This window comes from Perca flavescens, chromosome 22, assembly GCF_004354835.1.
Source record: "Perca flavescens isolate YP-PL-M2 chromosome 22, PFLA_1.0, whole genome shotgun sequence".
Taxonomy (NCBI): domain Eukaryota; kingdom Metazoa; phylum Chordata; class Actinopteri; order Perciformes; family Percidae; genus Perca; species Perca flavescens.
Genome location: NC_041352.1, coordinates 19,671,871 through 19,697,265, shown reverse-complemented (window position 1 = coordinate 19,697,265; position 25,395 = coordinate 19,671,871). Strand labels below are relative to the sequence as shown.

Genomic DNA, 25,395 nt, shown 5'->3' with positions numbered 1-25,395 from the left:
CTACTCAAGTCACTTTTTTGATAGAGCACTTGTACTTTTACTCAAGTATGGGTCTCTAGTACTTTATACACGTCTCCCTATTAATCATCACTTATGTCCCACTAAAAGTGTGTATGAATCTGCCCTCTTGCTGTATTATCTCTTTCTTGTCATTTCTCGGCGTCAACCTTTGGGTAGTGGGTGTGTTGCCCCCACATATGCACAATCACACATCCAAGAGGAAGCTACGAAAATGTCAGATACAGCGCAGGAAAAACACCAAGCAGACAAAGCGCGTTCCAAAATGAGTCAGGGAGCGGGCACTTCTGGTGTCGTTGAGCCAGGGAGGAAGTGGGGTCAACTTTGAATGTTGTGTTTTACAAACCGCAACAGAGAAATCCTACTTATGCTGCCTTTAAGTCACATGCTTTGTACGCATAACATGTTGTCATATTAATCCCACCTTTGCTGCTTAGAGGACAGTCACTATTTGCACAACCACAAAAGGTTGCCTGTCAGGAAAAACACAAGTTGTTTTTAGCATTCACACAAATGGCCAATGGTGTAGATTTTCTGGTGAGAATAGTCTTGTAAATATATATTTGCTCTTTCTACAACAGACTAGAGGCTCACATTTTTTCAGGGAGTCAATTTCACTGTTCATCACGTGACAGGGTCAGGACAGGGATAAAAGTCAACCTATAACAATAAGTCAGTTTTTATATTACATGATATGAGTCATTCTTCCTGGATTGGGATGGGAAAGGATTTCTTTGTGGGAATGGGATTGGACAGTAGTGACTGTGTCATCTTCTACAACAGATGTATAGCATAGATGACATTTGATGAATGGCATTTGATTGTTGCATAAGAATGAGTGCCCTTTGACTTTAAGGCACTGAGACATAGTTTAACATGCAACATAACCTTTTATATTTGACATACAAAGTAAAAAATGTGTTCAAACTCCTTTGTTGCCATAACATGAAGTAATGTTATCTATGTTGAAAGTTATACACGAAATAAAAAATGGATCCAGATCTGCAAGGCACACATGAAATTATTATTGTTACGGTTTGATTTCTATCTTTAAAGGAATAGGTCAACATTTTGTGAAATACACTCCCCTTTTTCGCTGTGAGTAGCATGAGAATGAAATACCACTTACATGTCTGTATGATAAATATGAAGCTATAGCCAGCTGCGAGTTAGCTTACCTTAGCATAAAGACTGGAAACAGAGGGGAAAAGCCATGAAGAAGAAATTAAGCCTACCAGCACTTCTCAAGCCTTCAAAGAAAGAGTCAGGCTAGCAGTTTCACTCCGTTTCCAGTATTTATGCTAAGGTAAGCTAACATGCTGCTATTGCTTACTGTACACACTTTGCTTTACACACATGAGAGTGGTTTCAATCATCTCATCTAACTCTGGGCAAGAAAGAGAATAAGCGTATTTTCCAAAATGTTGAACTTTTCCTTTAAGTGCAACATCATGTCATTGGAAATGCACTGAACTGGTCCACCGTGCAAAGATCAGAAGAACAGCCATTTAAGAAAAAGAAGAAAAGCCCCTCAGAATACAGTGTCTTCATCTCCCCCATACCAAGGGGTGAGTTTAACCACGTAGGGTCTGGGATTACAAAGACGTTGCTCAGGTTCAAGCTCCAAAAAAGATGACTCCAGTGAGCTCAGGGACCCTGTGGGAGACCCGGACCCCTCATATGCATAGGTCTTTAGGCAGTCAAATGGGGGAACGTAAGGATCCTGATCCGCCTCTGTCAGTCTGTCCAAAATAAACTGTCTGAAGAGCTCGTCATCTGGACCGATGAGGTGGGATTCTCTGAGGGACATGCGTATGCTGGCCCTGACATCCTCCCTCCGCAGCCTCCTGTCTTTCCTCCTGGGGTGGTGGCGCAGCGGTACGGCAGGCTGGCAGAAGCCCAGGCCTGCTCCTCCACCCCCTAGTTCTCCGTAATACAGCACCTTCTGCGACACCGTCTCAGGCAGCTCCAGCTCCTTCACCTCCACCTCCAATCCCTCCTGCTGCTTCCGCCTGTGCCTCCTCACCATCAGCATTAGAATTGACAGCACTGCAGACGCAACACAGCACGAGCTCATTACCGTTAAACACCAGGGCATGAGCTTAGTGAGAAAAAAGCATGGAGCATAGAATGTACTAGTGCACCGGAAATAATAGCAGCCAGATTTGTTTTTCTATAACATGTTGTGGATGCAAAAATCAAAATGAACGCAATTTGGGCTATAACTTACCGTTTTTTAATTTGAGCTCACAAATTAAGGAAGACTTATTTCATTCGCTCCATGTGACACAGGATGCTAAAAGAGTGTTTATTTTTATTCTGCCAGGGTTTTCACCGGGTATTGTGCTCATCAGACAGAATGTTAGCTTAGCAGGTATTGTCATTAATCTTTCATGTGATGGGCAAAGGGAGGACACAAAGCAGCCGAGGTCATAATAAAGCTCTTCACTATGCAAACCCATCAATGTCCCAGGGTGGCATTGCTACTGATGTATTGCAACCAAAATGGTCATTACCTGACATCATTGCTTTGCCAGCTTTCAGCATTTTAAAAGTGTGTGTTAAAGTCACGCTGATGAGTTTTAAAAAAGGGATTCAAATGAAAGTGCAAAATTGTTAATATAAAATCCTGCTGTTTAACACATGTTTATATACTTGCCAAAATGATGCGAGGTGGAGCTGCTCTAGCTCAACAGATCCGCTGAAAAAGAATGACTTTTTTACAACAAAATATCAGTGGTGTCTGTCTGTCTGTCTGTCTGTCTGTCTAAGGACTATACTGACTTTTTGGGAGTTTGATCCTTGGTTACCTTAATATCTCAGGACCATGAGTTAAGTAATCATAGATGTCGTGCATTATTCAAAGTTGCCAATGTTTTCTGTCTTCTGAAAATCCCAGTCTACATCTTCAGTGAAAGCGTTTGTGAAGCCACAGTGTAAAAACAATCTGCCCTCTAGTACACTTCACTCTTGTTTAAACAAAACAAACTACATTTGCAACATGCCTTTCAGATAGCGCAATCTTGTTTCACATCTGTCTTGTCAGACTCACTGAGGTCTGGAGAAACTTGCCAAAAAATCTTTGGAAATCCTGCAGTAGCCTTTTTATTAGCTGTTTGAAAGATGTGTGAAGATGCCAAACTCCAGAAACAGCACTTCTGGACGATTTCCTGTAAATATTTTGAAATTATTTTGCCTAGTACAATTAGCTTGTACGGCAGCTCCGGAGCACCGGAGACCTTAGCGGCTGGAGCCACTCGACTTCAGCCACCTGAGTGCAAACTACCGCTTTCGAATGAAAAACTCTGGCAGTTCCACTCAGGTTTTTTTAAGTGCAAATTGAAAATGCACATAAAAACAAATAGATGGAAACGCACCTATAGATGATTTTGATGCCAGATTGCTAAGACTTCCAAGAGACCAGACTCCAAAAAAAGCCAGTGTATATATCTGTATTATATCATAGTTTCATATTCTGGCACTGGATGGGATGTGAATACAAGGTAAGATGATGCTTTCTTACCAGTGAGTGTGACAAGGCAGATCAGAAGCCCTAACAAGGTTTGCAGGCTGACCCCCATAGACAGGGCGAGGGCCTCCACCCCTCCGGTGGGACAATGGCCGGCAGGCTGGCAGCTGCACACGCTGATGGTCAAAGTGCTGGTGCTGGAGAGTGCTGGAGAGCCGCTGTCCGTCACCACAACAGGCAGGAGGTACTGGGTTCGATCCTTGCGGGTAAATGTACTCCTGCGTGCCACAATGCCGGCTGTATTGTCTAAAAATGTAAAGAAAGGTGCACTTTTTAATTTCAGTGATGGTATTTTGGGGAAATTCCACTGACACACGTAATGTGATTTAAAATACAATCCAAGCTCTCTGAAAGGCCTTGAAAGAGCACCTTGTCAAATCAAATTTTCAGTGTGTACATTTGGAAAATCTGTTTTAGTTTCACCTGTAAGACTTCATCAAGGCACCTGAAGAGAACTCGTTGGGAGTTAAATGAGTCTCGTGGCATTGGGAAATGTGTTTTATTAAGTGTGTGATTCATTATTAATTTCCTGGTTGCTGACTGGACCACTGTGCATGCGTGACCTAACTTTTTTCGACGCGTACAAACAAACAACACGTGTGTTTGATTTTTGCTGCCCACTTTCATTTTAAACTTTTAGAAAGTGTTGACCGCCCACTGACTACAAGGCAAACACTCATTCAATTTACTACTTGAGAAGCAGTCAGCCCCAAAAACACAACACTACTGAAGGTTTTCATTCCAAAATGTGGCAAAACACTTATGTGTACATAATGTTCAATCAAATTATTGTAAACATGAAAATAATTAAACCCCTGCTCATACAGGTTGGGGATTAGCCAGCTCACCCTCATTCTTTCAGCCACTAAATGGGAGGAACTTTGAGGATGGCTCCATCTGGTTTTATTTATTCACTTACAGTATGTCGCACAGCTTCAAGCCCCCAAACTGAAGTAAAAGTTTAAATCCAGGATTTTTACTTTAGTATTTCTACACCAGTTATTGCTACTTTACTCAAGTAAATTATTTGGATACTTCTTTCACCAGTGCTAACTGAATAAAACCTTGATTGTCTCGGATAGTGAAGTTTGGATTGATGTGCTTCTCAGCGACCATAGAGAAGTAGAAGTGGTGTCCCTCCACAGGGTCGTCCGGATCAACAGCACTGAGCAGCTGAATGAGCTGAGAGAAACAAAGACACATTTCTGAGAAAATAGAAGCCGATTTTAGATTTTCTTATATGCAGCATTTGTATTTTCCTTTTCCAGAAAGACAATCTCATTCAGTAGCTGACAATGCTTTGGCTCTAATATGGTATAGTGCTGTAAAATAGTCAAATGACTCCTTGTGAGTCCCTTAATGTTTTAAAAAAAGTACATTGAAGTTGCAATATGAGAACTTTTACTGTCGGCTTCTTGGAAATTCTCATTGCCACACTGCTATAAATCATGAACATCAGTGCATCATAATATACATACTTCTCCCGCCTGTGTTCCCTCACAGATATATGGCTGGTAATCTCTTGCAAGCCTTGGCACATTGTCGTTTATGTCCAGCACTTTGATGAACACCACCACAGAGGAGGATAAATGGTTCTGTGCTGTAGTAGTGAAGATAGACATTTGCTGGAGTCCACTGGGTGCATGTATCATAAATGCTTTGTAAAAGCTCTGTCAAAATAATACTTAAGAATGGTAAATGTTTTTTCTTCTTGAAACACGACTGTCGAGCAAACAAATGGCTATCGGCATTTCACTGCTTTTTCCAAACCAAGACATAATTAACATTATAAAACAGTGAAAAACGCTTCTATGAACATTTTACGGTTTTCATCCCAATCTTTTGAAGTAGGCCTACCGCTTTATCGATATCACCTGTCATGTTGAATTTTGTCTCACATTGCCAGACTTCCACATCTCCAGATCTGCAAAGTGCTGTGTCAGCGCTGGAGTATGTTCTGGCTACACTATTACTATCTATTCTGAGATAGGGGGTGAAAAAAATGCTCTGGCTCGTTTATATTTCTTTCAACTGATCTCAACGCTAAGAACCTGGATGCGGCGTGGTGCCAGCGTCGCCAGATGTACGATAAGTATCTTATTTGAATGATCATTCTGCCCTCTTTATCATGTACAGTACAATAATGCCAAAAGTGCCATTATATATGATTATTTGAACATTATAAAAATAGAAGTTGGTTTTAGTCTGCGCTCGCGAGCATAGCTGCTGCTGCTGCAGCCACTGACATCACTCTCAACTGCAACGGCTATTGTTCAGGTCTTACAGCAGACTCATATTTTTTTGATCAATTTGTAGTTCATATTATTCCAAATTACCCCTCGGGTACTTCTGGTTGGGAATGACTGCTCTAGAGTGTTTTCATATTTGTCATCAACTCGCTGTGAATATATTCAGGTTTCATGACACATAAATGTGCCATAAGTTGACCATATAAACAAGATGCTATTGTACAAAACAAGAAATTCTCCTTACTTGTTTCCTTGGCTTCAACAGTCACATTGTGCCAGTTTGTAGTCTCTCGGTCCAAAGCTTTAGCGACAGTTATAGTTCCATTGTTTGGGTCTATTTTGAAAGCTTTTGTGTTATCACTCCTTTTGTCAATTGAATATCTGGAAGAAAAATCACAGAGACACACATTCAGTAGGCAAGGTTGTTTCCTGAGCAAACAAAACAATGTGATACCACAGGGAGATTAATTAGGAAAACTGCTCAATTTTAAATCTGTTGACAGATATCCAACAAAGAGAGCACACACACAGACACACACACACACGCACAGGCTAGTGTGACAAAGAAACAGCAACACTGTGAAAACAAAGCATCTCACACAGATGGCATAGACACAGTTCTGTATAATTTTTTTTTTTGTTAGCTTAATTGAATATTATTTCAAACCTGACCACAGAACTTTTGAATATATTCTATTTGTCTTCAGCGAGGAAATATAATTTAAAAACCGTGAGACAGGGAACCTTGTTAACATGGAGAAACTTTCTTTCTTGAATTAAATAATAGACAATGTTAAAGGGGCTGCAGCTGCAGTGACGAAAAAAATACACATCATTGTGTCTTGTTTTCTGATAGTGGGTGACAAGTTAGGGCCTGCAATATTTTAATGTAAAAAAAAACTTGAAAAAAAAACATAAATGTATCATCCACAGACCAAGCAAACAGAATTGTTTATGAAGGAAATACGGCACAGGTCTTTGACACAACCGTAGATTTAACACTCATTAGTATTAGTTAATATAACATCATGGTGAATTAGGGTAACCAGGAGTGAAAACACATTGAGTAATGAGTTATTTCTGTGAGCCACGTTACTGATGACAGCATGGAAAATAAGCCAATTTGACCAAAGCAAACTTAATCATATTTAGTAGAACTGTGGAAACCCCTAAAATGTCAGCCTAAATTTATTATTCAATGAGACACTGTCTCCAAAGGGACAGTAACAGACGCTAGGCTGAGGATGATATGCAGCACCTGCCACTCTTAAGCTCTGCAGAGATGGACTACAGGCACCAGTACTGCTACTGTTCCCTCTGCAACGTGCCCAACTTGCAAATGACTGCACATCCCAATTCCATATGCCACCTTCTATGGTGCTTTATTACATTCCCACGTCCTAGCCACGTCGCATTGTGATAATACCACGGCAATAGATAGAAAAGTCTGTGAGGTATAAAAAAAAATAAAAAATCTTCATGATTTATTCAGCAGGGCTCATTTCCTACGAAAGTAATATGAGATAAATATGACCATGTACAGGGTATCCAGAGATCAAGGGTAAAAATGGATGCACCGAGCCAGTAACACTATTTGAAATGGAATGATTTTTCACCCTGTGGAGGAAGCTGTCTAGGGACGTTCCGCCCCCACCAGCTTGGGTATCTACCTCGTCATTATCATCCTTGCAGTTGGGTGGCAGATGCCATTCTTCCTGTTATAGACGGGTCACATTACCTACCTGATGGGATTGTTGACTGTGTCAGTGTCTCTGCCACTAACACTGCCAACCACAGTTCCCACAGCTGCATTTTCAGGAACTTTCCACTCGTAGACCGCTGAGAGGAAGACAGGCGGCTCGTCCACATCCTCCACAACAATCTTGAGCGTCGTCCTGTCCGTGAACTCCTCCAGAGTCAGAAACCGAGTGTCCACGTGATCGTTGACTGCTTCTGCGGCCATTACAAAACGCCTTTTAGTTTCATAGTCCAAAGGCTGTGAAGAAAAGAAATACCTCTTAACAATTCATATTAATACAGTGGCTGTTATAAGCAGAAAACACCTTGTTCATTGCCAATTTAGCAAGCGTAAAGAGTAACAGCTTTTCAAATATGCTTTGCCAGCTAGTATGTAAGACAGATGATCATTCCCATGGAAGCAGGAAACCACTCAAACGCAATGTTAAAATTGTTTAGTCAATGTCAATAAGCTACCAGCTGTGAGAACGCACTTAAATAATGCTGCGTTTTTGATTAACATTATGATGCCAGTAATAAGAAAACAGCATGCAAACCATTACTCCGTTCCCAAAATGATTCAGAGACAGAGTCAATAATGTTTTGTTTTCATCACGATATCTGAATTAAAATCTATAAAGGAGAAGCATATTGTTTCCAGTGATGGGATATAACTTAAAGTACATTTACTCAAGTACAGTTCCTAAAGGTATACTATGCAGTATTATCCTAAAAAACAATGTGTAGACTAATACACAAATAAACTTCTCAATCATCACTTATGACCCCCTAAAAGTGTGTGGCGGTCTCTGTAATCTGCCCTCTGCCTGTATTTTCTCTTTTTTCTTTTTTTTTCTGTGTGCAGGACGTTTATGGGCGTAAGCAAAGAATGATAACTAATTTAAACGCTGGGTGTTTACAAACAGTAAGCGAAACTGCATATTATACATTTAAATATAATATTGAGGCATTTTACTTGAGTAATTCCATTTAATGCTACTTTATATGTTTTATTGCACCACATGTATTTGATAGCTTAAGTTACTTTTCAGATTTATATTATTAATACAAGATATAAGTCAACAAATACATCATGATGTATTATTGTAGGTTAAGCAACCCAGTGCATGCATCAATAATTATAATCCAGTAAAATCATATATTATTCTCAAATGGGCCATTCTGCATAAACATACTCTTACTTTTGGGTTCTTCAAGTACATTTTTATGTAGATACTTTTGTATGACTCTTTTTCTGTGTGCCAATCTGACGGCCACATTCAGCTTCATGATGTATCATGCACACGTTTAAGGAGCTGATAGGATAACATTTCACTTGAATTGTACCTTGTACGGTTTTATGTGACAAATAAAAATGGATTGATTGGTTGATTGATTGATTGATTGATTGATTGATATTGCTGCCAGGTGTGTTAATGTGTGTGATTTTTAGGTCTCTGTGCCAGGCTGTTAGACTGTTGCTGCTGCTGCTTTTGTGTGTGCCAGCTGTCTGTGTGTGTGCATAGTGCCAGGATATGTTGCCATGCCCTTTATCAGGTGTAATGTTTTTTTTTTTTTTTTTTTTTATTGATCGCTGGTGTCTGTAATGTTAATCAAATCCTAAACGTCGGAGATTAAAAAGTTTTTGTAAAAATAATAATGTTTCAGAACCTAATGGCCTCTGTGCCCACCCACACTATTGTTTCTGGCTACACTATTGCCCTTGAAACATTATATTAAAAATTAAAATATATTTAAAAAATTGTATATTAGACAAAGAGATGATGTAGTTATGTATGTTTTCACCTTGGCTAGCAGAACCACTCCCTCCTGTGTCACTGGGTCTGTTTTGATGACAAAAGTGGAGCTTTCCTCCAGGTCATGCTCCAGACTGTAGGTCATCCTGGCATTAATGCCAGTGTCTCCATCCTGTGCCATAATCCTGCCCACTGTGGTGCCCACAGCTGCATTTTCAGGGACGGCAAAGGTGTACAGGTCTGAAAAAACAAGGATGTTTTAAAAAATCTTTCATGTTGACACCATTAGAGGAATGCAGAATCTGGATGATATGAAATTGGTACTTTTGCAGCACATAATGATAACTCACATTTAGAGAAAAACAACAAATAAAAAAAAAGTTTCTTTACTCAAATATCGCCTACTAAACTTGACAGTAAGTTGTTATAGCTAGTCAAGAGAGTCTGCTAGTGTGTAAAGTGATAAGAAGCGAGAACATTGTGGCGGAGGGTCAATTTGTGTGAGTCACAGATAAATTGTGGCAACTCCACATAATCCCAGCCTAACTCTAATAAGAAGATGAGAAAATGAGATTGTGTCTTTGAGTGACTCTATTTGGATGGCTGCCACAACTGGGAGGAACTCAACAGCAACCAGCTGCTCCTGAAAGAAAAAAAAAAATCCCTGCTGATAATAATTACCAATTATGTTACAAAACAGAGGGCACAGTTCAAAGTGAAGTGTGGTCATACAATATTTATAAGGCCCTTTGACTCAACATAGATTCCATTACATATAGTAGCACCGGCAATGAATGTGAACGTGACATTAATAGTTAAAGGTATCATCCTTGCTGTCTCATTTCTACAAAATTGATTTCTTCCCAGGGCATTCATTTATTGAGGTTTATTGCTGAGAAAGCTAGGTTTGTTTCTAAAGGTCATGACAAATGTCCTTTCATGTGTGAATGATTAAATTCATCCAGCGGGCAATGCATGTACACGTGCACGCGCAGATAAACATCCCCATCTCCTTTCCTGTCTCGTTCACTCTCTCTCATTTTTTTTCTCTCTCTCTCTCTCTCTCTCTCTCTCTCTCTCTCTCTCTCTCTCTATATCTGTCTTATTCTTCGACTGTCTCCTTTTTAATTTTGGCTGCCGGCTAAACAACAAGATGCGTACAGCTGAATGCAGCACAAACCACCCACCCGAACCAGAGAAGTGTGATCAAATAAATGCCTCTTAGGGATAATATTAAACATGTCCTCACAGTCTGCAATGCTTTGTGCTCTTTCAGTGATTCCCAGAGTGTGTATGGCCTGGTGGTTGTAACACAGTGACTCACGGTGATGGAATGTGGGTCCATTGTCATTGACATCAGTCAGGCTGACGGTGACAGTGGTGGAGGAGGAGTAACCGCCACTGAGGCCCAGCATATCCTTCACCTGCACCACCACCAGGTACTGTTCTCTGGCCTCGCGGTCCATGTTTGGCCAAGATGTTAAAATAATCCCTGCAGGTGGAGGAGACAGACGAAAAAGAAGTCATCAAGTGCATCTGTGGTTTTCTATATTTTTATTATACAAAACCTAAGTAAACGTTGCCTCAAGTAGTTGCACCACATTAAAGTCTGCACATTTTAGATACAAATACATAAAGGTCTTTAAGATGCTTCATCTGTCTGGCTAAAGTGGAGGCTGTGGGCAGCATAAACAGAAGATCAAATTAAAATGCTATTTTTGCCTTAGAAGTCATAATTTCAACCACTTATTTATCTTGTGTTTAGATGACATAAGTTTTCCAGCAGCCCTTAGCTATCCACAATATCAATCAGTCAACACTTTTTTTTTCTTTTTCTTTTTTAAAGACAATTTCTCTGTGTGTCTTTCAATTATTTCATGTATGTCTTTCTTGAGTCCATTCATTCCTACAGAAAAATGATAAAGAGGTCACAAATATACAGTATAGCTTCCATAAAAAAAAGCTAAATAATTTCCTGGAACAGGTTGGCACTGTAGTTTTCAGCAAACCTCACACAAACAGGAGTAAATACTGCATTTGATTGGGAGTATTTCCAGCAGCGTAATGAGTATTTTACATTATAAGGACTGCAAAGTGTCTATGTCCTTTGCAATGAAGGAACATGTCACTACAGCATGACAGTAATTGTTGATTTTGTTTAGATGTGCCAAATTGTAATTATATAAGTGATTATTGATCGGACTGTTGAGGTAAAGCTATGCTAGCGGCAGTTTTCACTTGTTGTCATAGCAACTCCGAACATCCTGGGTTGTAGCCGTCTAAAGCCAGAGTAAAAAACACGCTCTGTTTATTGTTTATAATTAATCTTTTGTTTTTTATTTACGAAATAAATGTTCTATTTAAATTTTTTTGTTCATTTAAGCAAAAAATACAATGTTTTATGACATATAAATGATAATAAGGAGTAATGAAAAAGTAATAAATAAAAGATTATTTTACTAAAAGAGACAATTATATTGTTAATCTCAATTATTTCTGAGACAATTAATTGTCCAGCAAAATTCGGAATTGTTATAGGCCTACATGACACTGTGGCTCATTGATGAGTTTTGAATAGTTTTTGGACAACAATGGAGCTCTGTGACGCAAAGGAATAAGATATAGGCCTATCAGACTTTGGCTACACAGACAATACTTGCTTGTCGGATCAATTCTTTAACAATGAGAAACATTTTACTGTAAATATCTCCAGGCTTATCCTTACAGGTTAACTGAAGCCATGAGCAAAACTACAACGTGTATCCACTGCTGCCCACTTCTCAATGAAAACAGCTGGTTCCCAAAAAAATGTCAGATTTGCCCTTTTACAGATTGCATTCATTTGTACGTAAAAAATTTTTTTGACGTCAATAATGCCCTCCCCCAACTCGTCACAGTTCAGGTCAACAATTTGTGTGGGAAGTTCTGCAACTGACCTCTGTATCACACTACATCCATTGGTATCAGTTGAACCCATTTCCTGTGTAAACACTAAAATTTTTCCCAATGGTCTAAAACAAAGTAGCTAAATGTGTGAACAGTTGTTTTAAGAGAAAAAGTTGCCAAGGAAATTTATAAATTTTCAAAGTGATTAGTAGTTCATAACTTGTCAAAAGTGACCAGAGGGAGACAGCCAAAGACAAAACAGGCTTCAGTCACAACAGACTGAGACTGGAGACATTTATGCCCTTTTGTCTTTTTCTTGTTATAAAGTTAAACATTATTTCTGCATAGCCAAATCTCTAGTGCGCCTGCCAAATAGCCCAAACTGTGGTTGTTGAAAGATTTGTACAGTCTCCACTGATTACGACTAAAGTGAGTACAGTTCAAACTAAACGACTCTCTATCTGTAAGTAGTACCTGTCTTTGGCTCCACAGAGAAGTAGGGCTCCCCCTGCAGGATGGAGTAGATGAGCTTGGCGTTGTTTCCAAACATGGGATCATCAGCATCTGTGGCTGTCACCTGGGCCACTGTGGTCCCTGAAGGGGTGGGGGTGGGGGGGTTCACACAGTCAGAGTTAGCTCAGGCTGCAGTTCCAGTCGACTGGGAAATAAAGTGATTATGCCATAGTTCCGCAGGGTCTGTCTGTCTGGCTCGGGGAGCAGTGAAAATGGAAGAAGGGAGTGGGGGAGGATTATGGGAGGGATGTTGACAAAGGGGCAAGGAAGCGGTGGGAAAGCAGTGTCTGCCTTTCACAACTCATGGCTGTGCAGGTGTGTGTGACAACCACTCAAGCCATATAGCTACATCTCTCTCACTATCCACCTGCTGCTCGTTTTCTCTTCATCGCATTCTCATTCAGTTTCACCTCTATCTTTCACACTTACTACCCTTTTCTGCACTGACCATATCCTCTCCCTCAGTCCTCTTGTCTATCTCATTCTTTTTTCCCCAGAAAGCCCTCTGTTTTTTCCTCACAGGCAGGGATTTACCATAGCATTTCTTATTTTCAGTCGCCCGCACGCCAACCTTCCCCTCTCGCTTTCTCTTTCCGAGTCAAATGCATTATGATTTATTACGAGTGAGATATTATGCTGCAAAAGCAGATTACATAGAAATTGAAATGGTAATGCTTGTGGTATGAAAGGGCAGAGGTTATAATAACGTTATTTAAAAAAAAATGTATCCATAAAGGCATCCAAGCTATGTTTCAGAATCCAATACTTTTAACTTCCTGAATGGGGACAGATGACAGACATTCATATAACCTTTAGTTCATTGTCTTCAGTCAAGATTTAAGTTAAGAAAATTCATTTAAAAAGTATATCCTTATAAACAATAAAGCCAATAAGAAGTTTGTATCAATAGATTAAAAAAACAAAAAACGATTCACTTGTTTGTTTGTATGACTAATATTTCAAATAGGCCTACATAATTCTCTGATACCAAACATGAAAAATATAGTTACACATTTGAATCTTGAATAATGCCATAGCTTAGCCTGTTTCAAATAGTATGCTACCACACCATTTAGAAAACAATCATTAAAAAAAAAGTGTATTACAAAATACATTTAAACAAGCCCTGCTAGCATCTCTTCCAGGCTGTACTTGGACACAGCGTTATTTTTTAGCTAAATACTAATGTCATGTTAGCTGGCTCACAGGGACTAGACTTGCCAAGAGTTAGATGAAAAGATCAATACCACTTTCACATCTGTACGGTAAATTTAGCTGAAGCTAACAGCCAGTTAGCTTAGCTTAGCATATAAACTGGAAACAGGAAAGCAGCTAGACTGTCTCTGTCGGTTACATGCTTCTATTCCGACATGCCGCTATTTCGACATGCTGCTATTCCCTAACCCTAACCCCTACCCCTAACCCTAACCCTAATGGAAACAAAAATTGTCGGAGTGGTGGGACGTTTGAAAACAATGGAAGTGCCGCCACTCCGACAATTAGACGTCAATGTCGGAGTGGGGGTATGTCGGAATGGATGGTGGAACCCGTCTCTGTCCAACAACATATACCTACCAGCACCTCAAAAACTCACATATAAACACGTTACATTTTGTTAATTTAATCCAAATAGAGAGCTGAAGTCACGTCCCTTCCAGTGGACCTAATGGGACCTTAATTTGGGAAAAAATATGAACGGTAGTGAACAGGGAGAGGCAAGTTATTTTCTAATCCCATTTGAATTGAGCCATGGATTACAAATATGATGTTCATCAATTTGAAAGATAATTTTTCAACCAAAGAAAGTCTCAGTTAGCCATAGGTTTGTCATATGACCACTTAGTTTTGTGTGAAACGGCTCAGTGAACTACATCTCCCGTCTCACACAATGTACTAGCTTGATGCTCAACTTGCTCGCTAGCTAGCTAACTTAACTCTGTTCCACAACACATGTAATGTTATCTTACCTGATGTGTTTTATCCAGTGAAGTGTTTTCAGCAGATAAGCACAAGAACAGGCAAGATCCTCTGCTCATATGAGGAACGTTACATCCCCGGTACGATACACACAGACATCATAGCTTCAGCGAGACGTCATCCATGCCACATTGAAGTGTGTAGTCTTTCTAATTACATATTTTACATAATTATGTCTTATACTTCAACAGTTTAACAATAAACTGAGACTTTCTTTGGTCGAAAAATTATCTTTTAAATTGACAGAAATAATTTGCCTCTCCCCTCCGTTCACTCCCTGTTTTTTTCAAAAGATAGGTAGAAGGGCGTGACTTCGGCTCTCTATAACAACTGAAGTGTACAAATTACATTTCCCCGTTTTTATAGTCTATTTCTTGGTTGGGAGCAGTAACTTGTTGGAGTCTCCACTGGTTGCCTAGCAATGATGATTCTGGGAAGTTACTGACCCTGAGATATTACGTGGTAATGAGTGAGCTTTAAAGGCTATACTGGTTTCAGATAGCCTATCTACCGTAAAGACATGAGATTGGTATTGATTTGCTGGTGTTTATCAGGTATACAGTTTAGTGTGTTAGCATGCTAACATTTGCTAAATAGCACAAAACACAAAGTACAGCTGAGGCTAAAAGTCATGGGTTTTGCAGGTTTTTTGTCATAAAGCAAAGTATTGGACATATAATTTTGGCCTGATGATAGTGTTAGATTAAAAGACAGGATGTCACCAAAGTTATTATGAATCTACCTGTAGAGAACAGTAATTCCAGTCCTTCCAGAAGAGTTTTTTTGTGATTGGTGGCAAAAATCCTTGATTATGCGGCACGTTTTCTTAAAAAATGCAATGGAATATGCGGGATATTTATGCAATTTTATGCAATGAAATTGCGGGAACTTGCAAAAATTGCGGGAACTTGCAAAAACTGCGGTTTGATGAAAAAGAGAAAAAAAAGTGATTTCCCCAACACTGCTTTTCGATGATGTTCACGTCGCGTAATTACGTCACTTCATAACGTTCCCATGGCAACACGGGAAAATGGCTGCTTTTGTGTGAATGTTGTGTGAAGTAAATGCAACATTTTTCAACTTTCTGCAGAGCTGTGTAGTAACGAAGTAGAACTACTTCACAACTCATGTACTAAAAGGCTGTATCTGTACTCTACTGGAGTATTATTTTTTCCTTCTACTTGAGTACATATTTTCGATGAATGAAATACTTTTACTCCGATACATTTTTTATGTGCTGCATCGTTACTCGTTACTGTTACTCACGCTACAAAGACTGTGTAGGTTACAATGTGTGCGTACGTTAGTTGCGTAAATTGCTTACATGGATTACTTACATAATTTACGTAAGAAATCCCAGAGATTGCGACGTGTTTCTTTTCATTACGGTTGCCCGTTCAGAAGTCAGAGATGATGTAAGTTTATACTCTACTTAGCTATTGTTGCAGCAGATTAAGTTATTCTGGAGTTTTTTCAGTCTGCAATGAGTACTGAATGTTAACCGTTTGACCCTGTGATGTGAAGCCGCTAGTTTATCTGTATTTTGCTAGCTTGCTAACTTTCTTGTAGCTACATCACACACGTTACAAGCTAGTGTGTGATACGTTTTTTGGGGCTTTAATCATTACTGTGCTGGAGAGGATGTTCATTTTACTTGCAAAGTGTGATAATTGTACATTTTATTTCAGTATTTGTTAATATTTGTTATTTTTAATATAATATATTTAATATTTGTTAATTCCTTTGGCTACAGCCTTAGGCCAAACATTTGACATAATATAAAAAATATGATATTCAAACTTTTGACTGCTTTCTTTAATAACTAAATAACACAATACTTGTACTTTTACTTTCAGTACTTGAGTAGTACATTTTAAAATAAACTACTTGCAATACTTAAGTACAACATTTTTTTTGAATACTTTAGTACTTCTACTTAAGTGTGGTGCTTAAAGAGCACTTCTTCTTCTACTCAAGTCACTTTTTTGATAGAGCACTTTTACTCAAGTATGGGTCTCTACTTTATACACATCTGACTTTCTGCTAAGATATATGTGACTTTTTTGCAACGAAAATGCGGGTATTATGAAATCATTCAAGCCCTGCATATTTTGCGCGGAAATCTGCAATTTATGCAGCGAAAGTGCGGCGTATTTGAAAAAATGCAGCCCCCGCATAAATATGCAGACTTTGGCTGATTATGCATTGAATTATGCGATCGCATAATGGTGTTTTTGTGGAGGGACTGTAATTCCTGTACAAAAATGTCATGGCATCTCATCCAACAACTGTCAAGATATAAAGTTGTTGATGAATCAACAACATTGCCATTCAATGCTAGCATGCCAAATTAACAGCAACATCACTAGTCAAAATCAGTGTTTCTGGATAATCCACAGACCTTAATGTGAACTGTGACTATTTATTCAGTTTGTAGTTCCAGTAAAAACTGTTTACAGTGAGGTCTGTGGATTATTCTCCTGAGAAACAGGGGCATAGAGTTTGGAAACAGATGTTGCTGTTGAATTTTTAAAAGTCAGTTTTCCTTGTTGTGAACACCACAAATGGAATTCACCTCCATTGTATTGAGTAAATCTCAGAGACACATATCTCAAAACGTGAGCAGATAAAATCAAACTGCCTGCATGGCTAGTTATTGTCAGGCTACTGTATTTTGAACCGACCCTTTAAATGTAATTCTACCTGCCTGTACTTTCAATTCTTACTGTTCTTTCAACATCTTTCAACATACCCGTTGGACACATCTCAGGGATGCTGGACACATACGGTTCGTTCAGGAACTGTGGGACATTGTCATTGATGTCCTGCACCTTGATGATGAACTCTGACTGGGGTTCCTCTGGTTCATTGGACCTCCTGTTGATAGCCTGGGCTTGAAGGACGTAGAAGGCCTTTTCCTCTCGGTCAAGCTTCTTCAGTGCCCGGATCTCACCAGAATACTCATCTATTTCAAAGACATCACCGGCGCCTTCTCCTGATAATATGTACTTGATGGTAAACTCGCCTCTGTCATAGTCAGATTTGAGCTACAAAAAGAGAAGGGGGTATATGTAAGCTTGATTTTGTCAAACTATTTTTTTTTTTCAGAGGTAATCACAAAACATGCATTTTCAAAGGGAAATAGCGTGTCAAGGACATGGAGGACATTCAATCTGAAGTGGTACCTGGCCAATAACGCGAGGAGTGGGATCTTCCTCGGGGACAAACAGCTGTTTCCAGATCCAGCCTCTCTTCAGGCGACGATGCAGTTGAGTGGACCCCTGGGCCAATTGTTGGGCTTCCAGGCCCTGAGTACCTCTCATATCGCTCAGCACCCCGCCAGGAATCATAGAAAAGACTGTAACCATGGCCAAAACACTGGGCATGCTCATTTTTACTGTCCATCCGTGCATTTCCTCTGCACTTCCCATGGTTAGTGGACACAAGATGGAGGTTTCACTGGTCCAGTGTTACCAATTCTTCATTCAACAGCACAGTAATTCATGATCCCGGCAATGCTGTTTCCCATCTCGTTATGATGTGGTTTGTATGCATGCTCATGTCTCTGAAATAAAAGTTAACAATTTTATTAATGGCGGCAGTGAGAAATTTCCAGCTGTGCACAGAGATTACCAAAATAAGAAAATTGAAATCTGTAGCAGTGTAGTGTAAACTCAAAAAATCAAGTGTTTCATTTCACACAGCTATAAAAACATATGTGGAGTATTCTGTATGTCTTTAAATCACAAAGGCTGTGTATATCTATCTGGAATTAATGCAAATGCATTGACAGTTAGATAGTACGAAAACATTATTGTACGTTAAGACTAGAAAAGCACAATATGAATGCAATCCATTTACGATCTGTAAAACGGAGTTTCTCAGGAAAAGTACCAGTTTAAATATTGTGTTTACCAGAAACGTGCTCATAAGTTTCTTGGAAATAAATCATTCGGCATGAAAAAGCATACAAAATGACTAATCGACTAAAGAAATCTTAGTCAACTAAGACCAAAATGACCGATTAGTCGACTAATCAGCTAAGAGAGGGCAGCCCTACTAGAGACTACTTGGTTGAGATCCACTGTTCTATATGAGCACTATGATGACATCCTTTTATCTATCTGAAGAGTTATGTCCAACCCATTGCACAATAACAACTCAGATGTATTACAAATTCAAGCAAGAAAGCCAGATCAGAATTGCATTTTACAAGAGAAAAACAACCCTTTGTCCAAACTCTTTTTTTCTTGCATCCTGCAGTCGTGCACGGGCGTCTGAAAACAGCCCTCTGTTTTGAATTCAGACAAGGCCCTGTATTGTGTTTCACGGGGGGGAGAAGGGCCTTAACATCATTCCTTAAGCATGACACTGCACTCTGCAGCTGACTAATGAAGACTTCTAATTAGATCAATGTCTCCCCAGACATGGAAAACAGAGACACAGATGCCTCTGACAAACCATGAGTCGAATCAATGCACCAATTATAATGTGCATCAGGGTCAAGAGTGTAAGGACAATGAAAGTCAGACAAATCAGCAAATTAGTCAAGACAACACAAATACAATATCTTGCCCTGACAACCCTGCCAAAGTTAACAGAGTTTAACTTCAACAAATTCATCAATTCCCTATCAGTGCCTGAAATGGGCCAGTACTCACCAGCAATTCTATGTAAAATCAGACATTCAGCCCCCCTATATAGCCCGAATGGAATGATTCTTTGTTTCATAATCACATTTTCAGACACTTTGACGATTCGACTGTGAGATTGGCAGACAATACGGGCTCCAATTCAGGCACTCCTTTATACAGATTAACTGTGGTGTATTTTTCATGTTCCTTTCACCAGCAACAATAACCATGCTCTGTTAAAGAGACCAATATGTCACATCACAGCATTGTCATTTTAAGTTACCAAGGGTGATCACTGGTGTCAACCTTTTCTTTTCTCTGAGTAAATTAGCAGTTTCTCGTGTGAAATTAGTTAGCGTAGGTGTGTTTGCCGCGAAATTATGGCTGTTTTTTCCTATCATTTCAGACTTTTGTCTTGTAGTTGTTTACTTTGAAAAGCAACACAAATTGTTTGTCCAGAAATGAACCCCTGAACTCGAATTAACTGCTCCCAAGTCTAGCAGCAAACCATACATCAGCCCTCAGTGGGATCAGATGTTATTAAGGGCTAGAAGTCACAACAGCCATAATTCTAAACCATTTTAATAGAGTTTTTTGACACTGTAATATCAGCACATAACATATAGAGTCCCACTACGTGGACGCTTTAATCCAAAGTATTGCACAGGAACACAAGTGCATGCATTTTTAGCATGGGTGGTCCCTGTGGAAATTTACAAAATAAGAGTATACTGCAGGACGTTGTTTCAGCAGTTAAAGTAGTTGCAGTATTAATACTTTAACAGCTCATAATGTTCATATTTAATCTTGTAAAAGTAAATTAGCTGTCAAGACCCATTTGTAATGAGCTGGTAAAATCAATTACTGATGCGGCAGCTTTCATTTCTGAGATTCAATTACGAAACAGAACGTGAATAAGAGTATGTGTTTGTGCGTATGTATGTCTTTACAGGCTGTATTCATATCTCCGAGCATTGTGGAGTGACAGTCCAATTAGTAGCCAGTGAATCGTGAGCTGTTATAGTCTTTCATGGGGCTGCCAAGCATGCGCCCAAACTGAACGCCTTGAGCCAAAACTAGACAACAGCCCTACATGATGTTACTCTGAACAACTACTCAGCTGCCAACATGCCAAGGAGTCTGCTTAAAAATCTTTCCTGGGGGTATCAGCCTTTACTGATGTGGCTGGAATAGCGCACAGGTCAACAGATGTTTAGGTGCCAATTTAACAAGATAGGCGTTTCTAGAAATATGTGATGAAATTCTGGGAAAATAATGGGTATGCCAAAAAACACTCAGCTCCAGGTCTGTAAATAGCAAAGTTATTAGGGAGCAAGTAAAACCCATGTCCATGAATGACAGCTATCTTTATAGTGCTTAATAATAATTATGATCTTGCCAAAGTGTGATGAAAGTATCAAATATAGTAATAGATACGCTTCATATAGGCCTTTCACAATGCAATCCATCAGGTATCATTTACACGTGTAAATGTTCTGGAAAAAAATCAAGAGAAACTAAAAATGTCGAAAAACACCATTGAACCCTATGGTCAATTTTCTCCTTTCAAAAGAAATTCTCATTTCTACATGACATGCAGTACATGAAGAGTACCATGTGGTTGACAGCCATTCATTACCTCTAATAGGCTTTCCTCCCACTTCCAGCAGACATCCTGTAGCCAGTATGTACAGTGTGCTACTCTGCCATATGACAGAATGGCAATGAGCTGCAGTCTCACAATGTTAAGCACCAGATGTGCTGAGACCGTCACATTATTTTCCTATATGGTGATGTGTTCTAGCTAATAAAATGTGTCTCTGTTGTAGAAATGGTTCCAGGATGCTGTTAAAGATGTTTAAATGCAGCAATAAAGAAAAAAAGAAGTTTTTGCTTGACATTGCGGATGACACATCAACATCAATATGCACTGCCGACGCTATATGCTAAGAAATGCTAACTTTATGTCAGGGCTGCTCGATTGTGGAAAACAATATAATCACGATTATTTCAGTCAATAATGAAATCACGATAATTTAACACAATTACTCGTTGACTTCTGGAAAGATGTTGCAATTATTGAACTTAAAAAACAGTGGAAAAAGTTACATAAATCAACAGTAAAAAAAACACATACAACTGTGAAATTTGCCGTAATACTTTTCCTATTTAAACTTTATTTTTTTCAGAACACAAGAGAAAAGAGTTTACTGGCAAAACGTAACGTTTTTCTCGATTATTCTGTTTTTGTGATCATTGGGAGCCAAATTCATAATCATGATTAAATTTCGATTAATTGCACAGCCCTACTTTATGTTACCATTATTTATGCAGTTTTTAATGCATCCTGGAAAAGTATGAAAATGTAAAAATTGATTTAAATATAGATGCTATAGCTATTTGCAATCTATAGCTGATTGCAATCTTGAAGACAAATCCATCAGTTAAGACTCGCTTCTTTAAGATCACCCTTCCAAAACGATAAGTCCTTAATTGGTCATTTGGGAGGCTATCATGGGACCTGTTGTTTACTGTGTTCAGCTCCGTGAAACAACAACACTGACATGTAGTTTATGTTTCCCAAATCAGGACCCTAAATGACTCCAGAGACTGAGCTAAAATGACAGGGGAATGTCAAGCCATCATGTACTTGCTAGTAAGTAATTTGTTTAATTTTATTATGTGCACAAGTAGAAATCATTATTGTTCAGCAAAGTGTCACGAATTTCCTGACATGCAGCCATCTATCCTACTATTTCTTTCTTTTTAATCAAAACACAATTAACTGTTGCTAAAAAAAGATAGAAGTAAATCTAAACTACATGCAATTATCAATAAAGACTTAATTATCATGATAAAAAAAGAAGTTTGTGGCAAAAGTTTTACAACAACTTTTAAGGAATCTCAACAAACAGAGAGCAGAGAATCAATTTAAAGGTGCCCTGCCACTCGTATTTCATTACTTTGTGGTAATGTCTACCATGGACTCTGTAACATTTTGTTGTGGAAAAAATTCCTTGGTTACCTTGTTTCAAGCCATTCTATTGTGGTATAGAAAGCCTACAGGAAGACTCAGCTCGATTTCTGCCAGTTCTTAATATTCAACAAGCTAAGCTGTTTCAATCTGATTGGCTAACAGCTAGCCAATGAGAGCCTGGCTGTCAGAATCCTTTACCCAGTCCAACTGGGCGAGCTAATAAATAGTAATGAGCTCAGGCAATATGATGTCAGACTGACCAGCTTTTGTAATAGGCCTGATTTCTCTGCTTATTTCTTTTCAGTGGCTAGAGCTGACAGAGGAGGTAGTAGTTAATTTTCACATTCACAAAATAACACAAACACATATGGACCTAACATATTTCAAAAAATGCAAGAAAAAATGGTTTTGTATGGCAGGGCACCTTTTAATACACTTTATTTTAAAGGTCTTTTCAGTATTATTATCTATTAAACTATGGCTGGGAACATCATGCAATGCCACAGCATTTCATTGGTTGGCCAAGGTTTTCATACACTGAGGATGTTCTGCAGTTGGAAAGGGGGTATTTGTGGATCGCTGTTTACTGCCCTTCAGTAAGTGGATCAAAATAGTGTCAGTTATTTCACCAGAAACATGTTTAAAATTCCTAATTTATTAAAAGGCCATCAGAACGGTTTGATAATTATTTAATCACACCACACTTTGAATACTGTAATCTCTTAATTGAATGTTTTTTATTTACTGAAGGTTGAATGCACCGAGGGCTCGTGTTTTGTCGCTACATAGTATAGGCCAGTGCACAGAGGTTACTCAATATGGGATTTAAAAAAAAGTGTTTATTTCAATGAAACACTTTGTTAGAAGGCCAGAAGCCATCTTATAAAGATGCTGATTTCCTCCTGTGGCCAACACAAAGACTCTCCCCTCGACTCTCAGAATTGACAGCATTGATTTATTATGGATCTCAGAACTCCCTTGCTGCTACTTTATTAATGTTGAAAGCGTCTTTACTCTTTGTATTCCTCTTCTGGATAATATGTAAAATTGCATCTTCTGACAAAACATTGATCTATTATAGGATGTTTAGCATCCACCACCACACCAACCTGTTCTGTGTGATTCTGCTTTACCTTAAGCCACTTGTCAATAACTATTATATTATATTATATAATAATCTCTGAATCAAATATTTTTTTACTCAGTTTCTAAAACTGGAATGCACTGAAGGTTCGTGTTTTGTTGCTACATACTGAAGGCCAGTCTACAGAGGTCAGTTTATATGAGATTTGAAAAAACACATTTATTTCAATGAAATTATCAACACAGAGGCCTGAAAAGGTCAACTCTAAAAAAAAAAAATCACTTTGCTACTCTTAATTAAATCCACTTTAAATGCATTTCCTAACTATTTAAATTTCATTGTTAGTTATTTCAGAAGTTACAACACTTCGTAAAAGCCAGAAGCCAAACCTAAAATGTTTGCCACAGCAAGAAATCATGCTGATTTCTTGCTGTGGCAAAACACAAAGAACCACTTGGACTCTAATGGATCTCAGAATTCCTGCTGCTACTTTAATATTGAAAGCCTCTTGACTTGTTGCATTCCTTGTTACGTTCTTTTCTGGATAATATATAAAATTGCATCTTCTGACAAAACACTGATCTATTATAGGATGTATAGCGTCCACCACCACACCCACCTGTTCTGTGTGATTCTGCTGTCCCCCAAGCCACTTGTCACCAACCGCCGTCAAGAGAGATCATCGTGGGGTGTAAAGAAACACAATCTGCTTAACTAAATGCCTTGGTACTGGAAAGCAATTCAGTCACCACAATAGCAGAAGCAAATGCGCGTGGTTCTCACAATGCGTAATCCCCTCCGCTGACGACCTCCCCTTTTCTTCTTCTTCTCTCCCCTTTTCTGTCCTTCTCAAACTTCCCGGGGAAGAACAAACACAGGCTCTATTGTCTGAGACACTGCAGAACACTCAGGGCCTTCATCACCATGCAAATAGTCACAGCTCAGACTTACAAATGGATTTCTATCTTTTCACCCTCACTGTTTTTTTCCTCCCCATTTTTGTGAACAATCGAGCGCTTATTAGAGTCGAGCTGGAGCATGGAGGGGATGGTAATTCATCCACTGTATGACCACTATTTCTGCAAGTGATAGGAAGGCAACAGTCTGTTTTTCGACATTCAAGCCGAGAGGACATGCTGTTTCTGCATGCCTCGTCCTTATATGGTCGCATTTAAGAATTGACCTGTCATGACACGGAGTATGCAAAATCACTCGTGAGGTTGTTTGTCCTCCACAGTCTCCCGGTTGTTTCCATGTACTTGTAATCAGGGCCATAGTGGTAAATAAATGATGGGTCAACTCTACCTCACCTCAGCTATACTCTGGATGGGAAGATGGACCTATCAGTCTCAAAACCCAATCTTGAAACACCAATCTGTAAGGCCTTTATTATAGACTGATGTTTGGAATTATATTTTTATAACAGAGGAAGTTTGTTTAATAATTAAAAATGTGTTATGGAGAAGGAGTGGGATTAAATACGTGTTGTTGACACTCCTAGTGAACAAAAATCAAGTGTTTTGTTATGATGTATCTATGTTATCTATATTATTATTTTCTGAAAGATCTTATTTTTCTGTTTTCTTTTACATGTTCAAAATACATTTCAAATAAAGAAAGGAATATAATAGGATAACACACCTGGAAGATGCAGATTTGTTTAAGCCAAATCACATATAAAGTGAGCAGTTTGACTTATGTGATTCGTTCTAAATTTTGTGTTCCTCAAATGATCAGTACTGCAACTAACTGAAAGTTTTACTGCACTCCTGATGTAAACAAAGACAGCAGAAGAAAACAGTCATTTAATGTAGCTCGTGTTTTGAATTTACTATTTGTTTTTCTTGAATCCTGAATCAGTGGCACATATTTGACTTTCTCCATGTTTCTCAGCCTCCACAAATACATCCTGCGTTTCACTCCTACTTCTGTCTCCTAACTCTTAAAATAGAATCACCGCCTTGCGGTTGTATGCCTCCGCCAAACAGTCAAGTTGCAGTTTACTTGCTCATATTCCAACGTAATTGAAGACTT

At 38.9% G+C, this 25,395-nt stretch overlaps 1 protein-coding gene across 5 annotated transcripts; it reads right to left on the bottom strand.

The window, feature by feature from the left end:
• On the bottom strand, positions 1–24,231 carry cdh19 (cadherin 19, type 2). 5 transcript variants are annotated; one of them, XR_003691515.1, is made up of 13 exons: positions 23,981–24,230; positions 17,852–18,231; positions 17,419–17,713; positions 12,651–12,770; positions 10,615–10,782; positions 9,340–9,530; positions 7,539–7,792; positions 6,041–6,177; positions 5,026–5,147; positions 4,612–4,729; positions 3,542–3,793; positions 1,352–2,067; positions 1–1,196 (listed from the first exon to the last, which is right to left on the bottom strand). XR_003691515.1 is itself a non-coding variant. In XM_028569301.1 (13 exons), the coding sequence occupies exons 2-12, from the start codon at positions 18,095–18,097 to the stop codon at positions 2,703–2,705; spliced, it is 1,920 nt and encodes a 639-aa protein (XP_028425102.1). In that variant the 5' UTR covers positions 18,098–18,231; positions 23,981–24,231; the 3' UTR covers positions 1,987–2,067; positions 2,678–2,702. The 5 variants fall into 5 exon arrangements, 4 of the variants coding, with proteins under 4 accessions (XP_028425099.1, XP_028425100.1, XP_028425101.1 ...); XM_028569301.1 differs by lacking the exon at positions 1–1,196 and adding an exon at positions 2,678–2,719 and having other exon boundaries at positions 1,987–2,067; positions 23,981–24,231; XM_028569298.1 differs by having other exon boundaries at positions 1–2,067.
• Between the last annotated feature and the right edge of the window lie 1,164 nt (positions 24,232–25,395).